Source organism: Nerophis lumbriciformis, linkage group LG28 (genome assembly GCF_033978685.3).
Source record: "Nerophis lumbriciformis linkage group LG28, RoL_Nlum_v2.1, whole genome shotgun sequence".
In the NCBI taxonomy this organism is placed as follows: domain Eukaryota; kingdom Metazoa; phylum Chordata; class Actinopteri; order Syngnathiformes; family Syngnathidae; genus Nerophis; species Nerophis lumbriciformis.
The window spans coordinates 31,589,860-31,603,118 of record NC_084575.2 but is presented as its reverse complement, the minus strand read 5'-3'; the positions used below and the strand labels follow the sequence as shown (position 1 = coordinate 31,603,118).

General features: G+C 40.6%; 2 protein-coding genes across 2 annotated transcripts in view; one reads left to right on the top strand and one right to left on the bottom strand.

The window, feature by feature from the left end:
* Positions 1-808, top strand: part of LOC133571057 (netrin-4) — a 40,189-nt gene extending 39,381 nt beyond the window's left edge. The window contains exon 10 of the mRNA XM_061924060.1: positions 41-808. Coding sequence (XP_061780044.1) covers positions 41-174 — 134 coding nt within the window. The 3' untranslated portion in view covers positions 175-808. The remainder of the gene's footprint in view (positions 1-40) is intronic.
* chchd4a (coiled-coil-helix-coiled-coil-helix domain containing 4a) lies at positions 415-11,446 on the bottom strand. Its single transcript, XM_061924062.1, has 3 exons — positions 11,267-11,446; positions 10,989-11,087; positions 415-1,594 (listed from the first exon to the last, which is right to left on the bottom strand). The coding sequence occupies exons 1-3, from the start codon at positions 11,286-11,288 to the stop codon at positions 1,266-1,268; spliced, it is 450 nt and encodes a 149-aa protein (XP_061780046.1). The 5' UTR covers positions 11,289-11,446; the 3' UTR covers positions 415-1,265.
* Between the last annotated feature and the right edge of the window lie 1,813 nt (positions 11,447-13,259).

Genomic DNA, 13,259 nt, shown 5'->3' with positions numbered 1-13,259 from the left:
TTAGTTGGAAAAAAGATGACATGTATGATTTCTTCAGTAGGTATGGAGTACCTGCTGGCGGGACCAGAAGAGTCTGCCACAGGCCGTTTGCTGGTCACCTTGCAGAGTGCAGTGGTCCCATGGACACCGAGACTTGGACTTCTCATAACCGAGGGCCTAAAGACCGGATGCTAATGATTGCCAGGCAGGAGTTCAAACAGAAAACCAGCAGAAGAGACTGAAAAAGACCGGAGTTAAATCACCTGCCTTCTCGTTCAAAAAACTGCAAAACAGCATGGTAAAAGAAAAAAATAAATTAATATTTGTGTCTATTGAAACTGAATACTTTCAACCAATCGGAAGGCTTTACAAACACGTCAAGTGAGTGAAGGACAACAGTCAACTCAGGGGATAAAGAAAAACAGGACTTAGAAGTGTTTCGCCGCCTCAATTTTATTATTTCTAAATGACTGCCCTGCCAGTACAGTTGTTGATTCAGCAGCAGATCAAGAATGTTTCCCATGGTCAGATCTCCTTTTGTATTAATCAGTCGATGGAGAACAACACCTTTGAGAAGTCTGTTTGCATGTACTCCTGATTTCTGTCCTCATTTGAGTCAGTGGTTAATCTATTTCAACCTTGTCATTAAATATCTGTGTTTCAAGTCCTTGTAGCAAAAATGAAGTGTGAGATTCTAACAAACAATACCAGGGACATTGTATTTTACAATCATAAGGTTTTTAGTATGTCCAAACCAGATTGGCACTGCTATAAATTAAAACTGAACAAGCCTTTATGTTTGACGAATACAATCATATTTGTAACGTAAGGCGTTGGTTGTTCTTTTATTATGTGTAAGAGACTGCTAGCATTGGCGCCTTAGACAGGAAGAACATGAAAAGGTCAGACAAGTAAGCCTGGAAGGAAAAGTTAAGGGCAATGTGTTCTGTAAACCGTAAGGATGATCTAAAACTTTAGAAACCTTGTCTGTTTTTTGGGTTATGTTATGCAGTGTGAACTTAGGAACATTGGCCTTCGAGGAATGGTGACGAGTATTTAATCGATTAGCACCAAAGTGTCCCAAACCAATAAATATTCCCAGCTGAACACAAACTAAACCTTGATTACCACAAGTTCTGCAGTCAAATAGCAATCATCCAGTGGCTAAAACCCACGCCACCCATGAATTTCACCCACTGCACAAGCCCTTCCTAAAGGTTGGAGCAACAGAAGGGCAACCCATTGTTGGAATGTTTTAAGAGCCCGTGGATGATGATTGGTTCATCTTAGCTGGCATCCTGATTGTCTGGAACTGAGTCACTTTCTTGTGCTGAGGCAGAGCTCTCGGTTGGGGCGGCAACAGAGTCAGAACCAGAGCTGGCCTCCGGTTGATTGGAGCTTTCCTTCTCATCTTCCTGAGGATAGAGCTCGGGGAACTTTTGCATGCACTCCTGCATGTTGCGGAAGTGGTCGATACACTCCGAGCCCTTCACCTCTTCCGTACTGTAGTGGAAGCACGAGAAAGCCTCCTTGAACTGAGAGCCACAGGGTCCACTGGCCATGCCGCCGAGGCACGGACAGTTCCAGTTGATGTCTCCGTTGGGCAGGATGAGGCCTACAGAAACAGGGAACCGGAAAGCAACATCGTAAACTGGAACTGTGACAGGTAAGTGTAAGGACATTGTATCGTTTATTTGGGGGATTTCCTTGGTTGAAAAATGCGTGGATTTATTGCATTTTTATTTGCACGTGACTTGGGTTGGGCATCACGCAAATATGGGAACTGTGACTAACATTTCGACTATCCTGAAATCGTTTAATTTGTCAAATTTTGATTCCTAGTTTCAATACCCGACTGTAAAAAACAGCAGCTGAATTTGCAATGCCCCCTGAAGTTAAAACATATTTCACGACTTTTAAGATGATTTGGAAGGCATTTGCTACATAGAAATTCTGTTAAAACGCAAGAAAACGCGCCAACGGTTTATGTCTATCAGTCACTGGAAATTGAAAACCACACCTCTTTTTCATAATTGTACCCCATCATCAATAGTCGATTGTTTATGTTGAGAAAATATCTTCCCCGTATCAATATTAGCCATTCCAAAAACGTACGACATTCCTAGTTTATGTCATTAGTTCAGTATTTTGTCTGGTTTGAGAACATCTCTTTACTACATCCCTATGAGGCATTTCATTAATACATGAGATATGATGGCTATAATTCCTAACAAATATTGTCATTTTAAAAACTAGTATAGTAGTCATGTATATAAGATTGCATTCATGGTATCTGCTACAAGTTGGTTTGTTCATTTATAACATGAAGCTTTTTGTTACATGTAATCTTAATAAATTCATGATTATATTGTAATGGTGGTGCCCAAATCAGCCTTTTGTTTTCACGCTGAGCTAACAACACTCCAGAGAACAGCCCCTTGTCTCCCAGACTGGTCTGCCAGTGCGGCAAGCCCGCCAGTGCCCTCTAGAGCCCAGACTGGATCATTACAGTTCACTCCACAATATTCCATGGCCACAATACTTTACAGTGCTTTTTAGGCAACTTTCACCAGAGGTGGGTAGAGTAGCCAGAAATTGTACTCAAGTAAGAGTACTGTTACTTTAGAGATTTATTACTCAAGTAAAAGTAAGGAGTAGTCACCCAAATATTTACTTGAGTAAAAGTAAAAAGTATGTTGTGAAAAAACTACTCAAGTACTGAGTAACTGATGAGTAACATACACACACATATCATATATATATATATATATATATATATATATATATATATATATATATACATACATACATACATACACACACACACACATATATATATATATATATATACATACATTGATATATACAGTTTATAATTTATATTTATTTATTTTGCCGCTTTTGTTTACATGTTAAAGGTGTTTTAATGAATATACATGCATGTTTAACACATATAGATTCCTTTCTTTCATGAAGACAAGAATATAAGTTGGTGTATTACCTGATTCTGATGACTTGCATTGATTGTAATCAGACAGTAGTGATGATAACATCCACATTTTCAAATGGAGGAGAAAAAAAGTTACTCCTTTCTGTCTAATACCACATGAAAGTGGTTGGTTTTTGGCATCTTATTTATTCAGCTTCCATATTCGTTTTTATACACTTTACAAGAAATACATTGGCGGCAAACTCCGTAGCTTGCTAGCTTGTTTGCGCTGGCTTTCGGAGACTCTTATTTTGAAAGCGCAGGCGCAATGGAGCGGCACTCTTATTGTGAAGACAGGAACTGTGCAGTCAGTCTTTAGGCTTTTGACGGGATGTACGGTTGAAATAAAAAATGGTCTTTTTTCCTTCACAGTTTTGATTGATTGGAACTTTTATTAGTAGATTGTACAGTACATATTCCGTACAATTGACCACTAAATGGTAACACCCGAATAAGTTTTTCAACTTGTTTAAGTCAGGTCATGTGACCCCTGGCTCTGTTTGATTGGTCCAACGTCACCAGTGACTGCATCTGATTGGTGGAACGGAGTGAACGTCACCAGTGACTGCATTTGGTAAAACGCAGGCACTATGAAGGTCTGTCTGACAGACAAAAACAAACAAAGCGTGCATTAACAGATCGATAAAAATTAGTAGCGAGTAGCGAGCTGAATGTAGATAAAAGTAGCGGAGTAAAAGTTGCGTTTCTTCTCTATAAATATACTCAAGTAAAAGTAAGAGTATGTTGCATTAAAACTACTCTTAGAAGTACAATTTATCCCAAAAGTTACTCAAGTAGATGTAACGGAGTAAATGTAGCGCGTTACTACCCACCTCTGACTTTCACAATGCACAACTAGAAATAGTACAAGTTAGTGGGTTTAGTATTTGAAATAATGATTCAAATCTTGAGACATAATAACAACAGCAATATATTCATGAAACAGGATGTGTGTTACAGGCTAGCACTCGTGTTTCCACAAGTAAAACTCCTGCTTTTAAGTTAAGTTAAAGTACAAATGATTGTCACACACACACTAGGTGTGGCGAAACATAAATCATATAATAGAATAAAATGAGCTGTAACTGAGCTATCAGATCATGTTATTGTTCATGTGCCGGATGGCCGAGGGGAAAAAAACTGTTCAGCTGGCGGGAGGCGTGGGTCTGGATGGACCGTAGTCTCCTGCCTGAGGGGAGAATAGTTTGTGTCCAGGGTGAGAAGAGTCAGCTGTGATCCGACCCACACGCCTTCTCTTTATTGAGTTTACAACCCCCTGGTGCTGTTTTTTTTACTGTTTTTGTATTGTTGCTGTACTTGTTTTGATTATTATTATTTATTTGATTGTATGTAAATGTTGAATAATATAAATAAAGGTTTTGATAATCAAAATAATAATAATAATAATAATAATTAAAGCTGCAAGCAGCATTGGTTGGGCACGCGTATTTGGCAGGTGCTAGTCCTAAGTGTCCCAATACTTTTGTCTACTTTTAGTCTGAAGTGTCCCAAGACTTTTGTCTAGTGTACCTACCTTGTCTGCATTGTGTGGGCACGTTGGTGCTTCCTGCTTTTAAGCAGCCATCTTAAAAAAACAGCAGCGCAGCAGCATCAGCGCAGAGGTTCTTTGAAGGGTCATAAAATCCAAACCGGAGCAGGTATTACAACTCTTTCGTCAACTTTTAATCAGAAGGGTTTAATCTCTCTCCTAGTTTGAAGCCGAAACAACAAACGCGCTCAGAAGAGATAATGTTTGAAGAAAGGTGACCGGTTTTTACAACATTTTTGTTTTGAAGGGGGAATAGCAAACTTCCTGTTGATTTTTGCTGGGGGTTGTCAATTTATGAAATGTAGGTCTAAGTGAGACCTACATAGAGGTATTTGTTTCATGTCTCTCCGACCTTCCCAGTGGGAGTTACAGGCAGTTTTGTCATTTTTTTCTTCCGAGGAGCAGTTTTTTCTGCGTTTTATTAAAAAATTGCGGTAGAGCGCAATTTTGAGATTTGGGGTTAGGTTTTTTTATTAGATCGCAATTTCTGCCAGTCTTGATGTGTGCGTTCAGTTTGGTGAGTTTTGAAGCATGTTAAGGGGGTCAAATTACAGCTCAAAGAGGCAAAAGTGACTGTTTTTAGTACTTTTTTGTCTTGAAGGGAGAATTGCCAACTTCCTGTTGATTTCTGCCCGATGATGTACAATTATGAAATGTAGGTCTAAGTCAGACCTACATAAAGAATTGTGTTTCATGTCTCTCCGACCTTTCTAGTGGGAGTTACAGGCAGTCTAGTTTTTTTTTTCCTAGGGTGCGCTAGAGCGCCATTTTGAGTTTTGGGGTTTGGTTTTTTTATTAAAAGACAATTTTCGCAGGTCCTGATGTGTGGGTCAAATATGGTGAGTTTTGAAGCATGTTAAGTGGGTCAAATTAGTGCTCAAAGAGGCGGCGGAATAATAATAATAATAATAATTAAAGCTGCAAGCAGCGTTGGTCGGGACCGCATATTTGGCAGCTGCTAGTCCTAAGTGTCCCAATACTTTTGTCCAGTTGTAGTCCTAAGTGTCCCAATACTTTTGTCCAGTGTAGGTGTCCCAATACTTTTGTCCAGTGGTAGTCCTAAGTGTCCCAATACTTTTGTCCAGTTTAAGTCCTAAGTGTCCCAATACTTTTGTCCAGTGGTAGTCCTAAGTGTCCCAATACTTTTGTCCAGTTTAAGTCCTAAGTGTCCCAATACTTTTGTCTAGTGGTAGTCCGAAGTGTCCCAATACTTTTGTCCAGTTTAAGTCCTAAGTGTCCCAATACTTTTGTCTAGTGGTAGTCCGAAGTGTCCCAATACTTTTGTCCAGTTTTCGTCCTAAGTGTCCCAATACTTTTGTCAAGTGTTAGTCCCAAGTGTCGCAATACTTTTGTCCAGTTTTAGTCCTAAGTGTCCCAAAACTTTTGTCCAGTTTTAGTCCTAAGTGTCCCAATACTTTTGTCCAGTGTAAGCGTCCAAATACTTTTGTCCACTAGTAGTCGTTTGGACCCGAAACAACAAACGTGCTCAGAGGAGATAATGTTTGAAGACAGGTAACTGGTTTTTACAAAAAAATTGTTTTGAAGGGGGAATTGCAAACTTCCTGTAGATTTTTGCTGAAGGATGTTAATCTATGAAATGTAGGTCTAAGTGAGACCTACATAGAGGTTTTTGTTTCATGTCTCTCCGACCTTCCCAGTGGGAGTTACAGGCAGTTTTGTCATTTTTTTCTTCCGAGGAGCAGTTTTTTCTGCGTTTTATTCCAAAATTGTGAGAGCGCAATTTTGAGATTTGGGGTTAAGTTTTTTTTTACTAGATCGCAATTTTTGCCAGTCCTGATGTGTGTGTTCAGTTCGGTGAGTTTTGAAGCATGTTAAGGGGGTCAAATTACAGCTCAAAGAGGCAAAAGTGACTGTTTTTAGTAAATTTTTGTCTTGAAGGGGGAATTGCCAACTTCCTGTTGATTTCTGCCCGAGAATGTACAATTATGAAATCTAGGTCTAAGTCAGACCTACATAGAGGTTTTTGTTTCATGTCTCTCCGACCTTTCTAGTGGGAGTTACAGGCAGTCTAGTTTTTTTTTCCTAGGGTGCGCTAGAGCGCAATTTTGAGTTTTGGGGTTTGGTTTTTTTATTAAAAGACAATTTTCGCAGGTCCTGATGTGTGGGTCAAATATGGTGAGTTTTGAAGCATGTTAAGTGGGTCAAATTAGTGCTCAAAGAGGCGGCGGAATAATAATAATAATAATAAAACCTTAGAAAAACAATAGGTCCTTATGTCCCATTGCTTTGGGAGTCCTTTTGCAATGGGCCATGCGGGCCCTAATAATGCTGCCAAAGGAGTTTTCAAAATACAGGTTGCTTGGGTGGAGTAGCTCTATTTCGTTTTGGTTTATGAATATAAATCTATCTGTGATAGCAATCTGGGTTTATTGTGTATGAAATTAACATAATTAATCATTGACATACGCTCGAAATAATTACACAAACACACGGCATAGACGCTCGATATATTGGCGTGACTATCATGGACGTATGCATATTGAATAATTCGAATTATTACAAGAAATACACATAAGCTTTTGCAAGGGCATGGAATATTTAAAAAGTACTATTAAAACCAATTCGAATGTGAGTACCGGTAATGTAAAATACGCAACTAAAAGCAGCGACAAGAAACAAGCTGAAAAAATAAAGAAATTGAAAATTGTTAGCGTGGGTACCCAACTTTGATTAAATCAAAGTACACATTTTCTTTGGTTACTAAAACAAAAGGTTAACGCATCGATAGAAAATTGATATAAAAGTATTCACTTACCGGCAAAAGTATCCGTTGATTAATAAAATCCCATTATTTTCCTTATTTCCGTCCGTGACGAACGCTCGGCATAAACTTTCTGGTAACACCAAATCGTCAACATGTTCTATTTATACCCTAAGCACGGCGGATGAATATCGTTTATCGCACCACGTGTTTACATGAATTATACGTTTGTGATGCGTTACACAATTCTCTCCGGGTGAAACAATTCCCTCTTATAAAGGCATAATTCAGAAAAGATGTTATTGTAAAATAGGTTGTTTATTTCTTATATAAATTATCAAACGATTAGAAGTATTTCGCGCGCGGATGTTTTATGTCAAACTGTTGTTATGGGGTAGTTTGGAAATAGAAATTGGTTACAGAAAATAATTACGAACGTATGCGTTTTTCACCACCGGTTTTGATGAACTTTGCGATTTCGGTGGATGCTACAGAAATACTTCTGTATGTATTCATATTTCATCAACAGAATATGAATTGCTAATAAACTGACCAATTCATTTAAGCTGTATTTTTCTTGCATAAACCGGAATGGGGGTAAAAAGTAACGCTATGAATCGTGTTTTTCCAAGTTTTGGGGGCATTTTTATGCTATTTCCAAGCATCTCCTTTTTATTATTCCATCCATCCATCCATCCATCCATCTTCTTCCGCTTATCCGAGGTCGGGTCGCGGGGGCAGCAGCCTAAGCAGGGAAGCCCAGACTTCCCTCTCCCCAGCCACTTCGTCCAGCTCCTCCCGGGGGATCCCGAGGCGTTCCCAGGCCAGCCGGGAGAGATAGTCTTCCCAACGTGTCCTGGGTCTTCCCCGTGGCCTCCTACCGGTCGGACGTGCCCGAAACACCTTCCTAGGGAGGCGTTCGGGTGGCATCCTGACCAGATGCCCGAACCACCTCATCTGGCTCCTCTCCATGTGGAGGGGCAGCGGCTTTACTTTGAGCTCCCCCCGAATGACAGAGCTTCTCACCCTATCTCTAAGGGAGAGCCCCGCCACTCGGCGGAGGAAACTCATTTCGGCCGCTTGTACCCGTGATCTTGTCCTTTCGGTCATGACCCAAAGCTCATGACCATAGGTGAGGATGGGAACGTAGATCGACCGGTAAATCGAGAGCTTTGCCTTCCGGCTCAGCTCCTTCTTCACTACAACGGATCGATACAGCGTCCGCATTACTGAAGACGCCGCACCGATCCGCCTGTCGATCTCACGATCCACTCTTCCCCCACTCGTGAACAAGACTCCGAGGTACTTGAACTCGTCCACTTGGGGCAAGATCTCCTCCCCAACCCGGAGATGGCACTCCAGCCTTTTCCGGGCGAGAACCATGGACTCGGACTTGGAGGTGCTGATTCCCATCCCAGTCGCTTCACACTCGGCTGCGAACCGATCCAGTGAGAGCTGAAGATCTTGGCCGGAGGAAGCCATCAGGACCACATCATCTGTAAATAGCAGAGACCTAATCCTGCAGCCACCAAACCAGATACCCTCAACGCCCTGACTGCGCCTAGAAATTCTGTCCATAAAGGTTATGAACAGAATCGGTGACAAAGGGCAGCCTTGGCGGAGTCCAACCCTCACTGGAAACGTGTCCGACTTACTGCCGGAGCTTGCGGACCAAGCTCTGGCACTGATTATACAGGGAGCGAACTGCCACAATAAGACAGTCCGTTACCCCATACTCTCTGAGCACTCCCCACAGGACTTCCCGGGGTACACGGTCGAATGCCTTCTCCAAGTCCACAAAGCACATGTAGACTGGTTGGGCAAACTCCCATGCACCCTCAAGGACCCTGCCGAGAGTATAGAGCTGGTCCACAGTTCCACGACCAGGACGAAAACCACACTGTTCCTCCTGAATCCTGAATCCTTTTTATTATTGTTGATTTTAAATGGTCAAACTAATGCATATTATATATGCATGCCCTAGTAAACAAAACAAAGTCATATTTATTTTGATTATTAAATTTTGAAGTACATTTGTGCAGGTGGGTGCGAATGTACCAGTGACGTGCGGTGAGGTTGATGGCTGGTGAGGCACTGACTTCATCACAGTCAGATTTACAAACATATGAACCCTAAAGAGTATCTTATTCACCATTTGATTGGCAGCAGTTAACGGGTTATGTTTAAAAGCTCATACCAGCATTCTTCCCTGCTTGGCACTCAGCATCAAGGCTTGGAATTGGGGGTTAAATCATGCTGCCCACTGCTCCCCTCACCTCCCAGGGGGTGAACAAGGGGATGGGTCAAATGCAGACGACAAATTTCATTACACCTAGTGTGTGTGTGACAATCATTGCTACTTTAACTTAACTTTAACTTTACACATACAAACTGTAGCACACAAAAAAACACATTTAATTAAAAAAAAACGTTATTATGGTCTTACCTTTACTTATAAATGAAGTCCAAGCGCTGCAACTAAAGCCCTCACTTAAACTTTCCACGTGCAAGATTGAATCTATTTAAAAAAATGTAACCGAGGGTTTATAAATGTCTCCTATACTGTATGAAACGACAAAATAACAAACACGGAGGCTCCAGTTTACACGAGGACCACTTTATTTACCTTCTTTCAAAAACCTCCGCTCCACTCCAACGTGTTGTCACTTCCGCTCTTAGCGCCTTCAAAATAAGAGCTCAAGGCATATACTGTATAACAGCGCATAACAGGAACTTAACATCACAAAGAGAAAAGGCCATAAAATAGGTTACAAAAGTTATTTAATAAGAAGCCAAAAAGTGCAAAAACAATAATGTTCGTGTTGGAGGAGTTGTGAATTCGGTACACCTGCAGTGTGCAGGTGTACCTAATGTTGTGGCCTTGCAGTCATTCACAACTCCTCCAACACGAACATTATTGTTTTTGCACTTTTTGGCTTCTTATGAAATAACTTTTTTAAATAGATTCAATCTTGCACGTGGAAAGTTTAAGTGTGGGCTTTAGTTGATATAACAATTCTACGGCGGGGGTGCAGGAGGCGGGGCTACTGGAGCCTCAGCCAGTGCGTCTTTTGCAGCCGTTTTATGATCGCTCAGCACAAGAAATACGTTACACACATACAGTTGTTGACAAAATACACTGTACATTATATACCTCAGCTAACTAAACTATGGAAATGTATAATGTAATTCATATAGCAATACGGTCTCACTGCACAGCAGGCCAGCAGTTAGCAGAGTCCGGAATCCATCTTGAGGCACTGAGTGACGTGCCTCAACTGGCTGCTGTTCACCGCACTGTCTCTTCTCAGTATTTGAACGGCCAATGTGAAAATTCAGCGATTTTGAATAAAAATAATCTAAAACTGGTGAAGTTAAATGGAAAATGACTTTATAGTATAATCACTGGATACATATAACAATTAAATTTTTTTTTTTTTTTCCCATGATGGCAGGTGAGGCCCCACCTCACCTGCCTCTAGTGACTGCACGTCACTGGAATGTACCCATTACCAGAGCTGTACACATAAGTAAACATTGATTGATTTATAAATAAAGTTGATTTGATTTGAAGTGTTCAACTTCAGTCTAAACCCTCTCGGTTCTGCAACATTTTCAATTTATGAATGTACAACTGTTTGTTTATGTAAAACTGTTTGTTTATTTTGTTGACCACTGACCGAATACATAATAAACTAAACTAATCTAAACGTAAGTGTATTTTCAGAGATGAACATTAAATGACAAACCGTGTTCCTCGTAGGGATCATTGGGGTCATCTGCCACCAGCTCGGCGTTGCTTGGAGCCTCATGGTCCTCCTTCGTCACAAAAATGACGCGATCTTTACCTGGAACAAGAACCAGACGACATGAAATATCGGATATTAAAAGGTTTCTACTCGGCATTGAGCGTGTATGCAAGTAAAAGTAAAATGCAAAATGTTAAAGTTGGGAGCGGTTAGCATGAAGTTGACGAAAGTTAGCATGCTAGCGGCGCGCACGGTGACATTGGAATGAATGGAATTACCTTCTTGCTTGCAATACGACATTATTGCCGCCGTTTGTGTCCGTGTGACCTACCGCCCTTGGTTAAATATGGCCAGTCTGAGGTGAATTACCCAACGACTGAGGACATTTCATCGGAACAACCCCGCCGGGGAGCCGCTCAACCCTGTGACCTACCGCTCGGCGCACGGCGATGACGTCGCAGTGAGGAAAATAATGTGAATTGTAATATTTAAATGTTACAAATATATATATTTTGGATTTGTATTTAGTTGCTTTATTGAGTTTTAAACCCCCTGACGCTGTTTTATTCTGTTTTTGTACTGTTTCTGTACTTGTTTTGATTATTATTTGCTTGTATGTAAATGTTGCATGTCATACATAAAGGTTTGAAAAAAAAAAGTGAAGGAAGGAAGGAAGAGAGGGAATAAAAGGCAGAAAAAAATAATGTGTAACCTATTTTTATGGACTTGCCTCTTTGTGATGTTAAGTTCCTGTTATACATTATATGCCCTGAGCTCTTATTTTGAAGGCGCGAAGAGCGGAAGTGGTGACACGTTGTTGTGGAGCGGAGTTTTGAAAACAAACGAAATAAAAGTGGTCCTTGTGTAAAACTGGCAGAGGTGGGACCAAGTCATTGTTTTGCAAGTCACAAGTAAGTCTCAAGTCTTTGCCCTCAAGTCCGAGTCAAGTCCCGAGTCAAGACAGGCAAGCCCCGAGTCAAGTCCAAAGTCAAGACTGGAAAGTCTCAAGTCAAGTCCTAAGTCCTGCATTTTGAGTTTTGAGTCCTTTCAAGTCCTTTTAACCACAGACTAATATATTAACACAGATTGTGTATGCTTTTCAAACGCTGTATTTATTTATTAAAACAAGTGCATTTTAAATTGCAGGAAAGAAAATTGTGCTGACATTGCACTTTATAATAGCACTATTAACCAGTCATTTTAAACATTAACTCATTCCTTTACAGAACAAACACATTGAAAAATAAAGTGCAAATGTACTTATTTGTACAAAAGTGTTAACATTGAAAAAACATGACATATACGTGAACATAACAAAAAAGTTGTACTTTTTATATGTCAGGGCCCTATGCTGCATTGCATTTGCAAAAGACCAAATTAGCCAAGAGTCTGTCAGTCATTTGTGCACGATGGGGGCGTAGTATGATGCCACCATGGCTGAAAACTCGCTCCACTGGAGCACTGGAGGCAGGCACTGCCAAGACTCTCATGGCCACTCGGAACAGTGAAGGAAGAGTCTTCATGTTCAATGCCCAGAACAAAAGGGGGGAGAGAGTTGTTTTGGGTTGGTGCACTACTTGTAAGTGTATCTTGTGTTTTCTATGTTGATTTAATTAAAAAAAGAAAAAAATATATATATATATTTCTTGTGCGGCCCGATACCAATCGATCCACGGACCAGTACCGGGCCGCGGCCCGGTGGTTGGGGACCACTGAGGTAAACAACCAACAGTATGTCAGAAAGCTAGCTAAAACGGTACACATATTCATAATATAGTATACATTTTAACTGACCTTTATTTTACTATTTTTGTCTTTTTTTAGGTGGCTAAAATACGCGGTGCTGCTGACTGCCGTCTAACGTTACGTGTGATATATTGACTAACGTAACCCTGCTTAAAAAATCACTGAACAAAAAGTATGAATAAGGTAGTGAACTGCAACAGATTCCCGTGTTTGCAATAACGTTATAACGTTAGCAGTGAGTTTACAGCCTCACTGATTTAACTACACAGCAAATAAAAGTCACGTTACTTAGCCAATAAACGTTATCTTACATTCAAAACTTACCGTTCTTTGTGCAACTTCAAATGCCGGACGAAGTTGGAAGTTGTTGCCTCTCCATCAGTAATTTTCGAACCGCATGTGTTGCATACTGCAAACCGTTTTGTGTTGACCACCTTGTAATTTTTATACCCAAACAAAATTATTTTAGGTATCATTTTTTGTTCACTGGCGTGTGGCTTGGACATGTCTTCTTCGTTGGTTGTC

Bases quoted from the DNA above. Each gene is read 5' to 3' on its own strand.
- chchd4a (XM_061924062.1), bottom strand. From the start codon at position 11,288: ATGTCGTATTGCAAGCAAGAAG. The intron at 11,088-11,266 runs GTAATTCCATTC...TTCTTGTTCCAG, and splicing joins GTCGTATTGCAAGCAAGAAG to GTAAAGATCGCGTCATTTTT. The intron at 1,595-10,988 runs GTTTGTCATTTA...CTGTTTCTGTAG, and splicing joins TGATCCCTACGAGGAACACG to GCCTCATCCTGCCCAACGGA.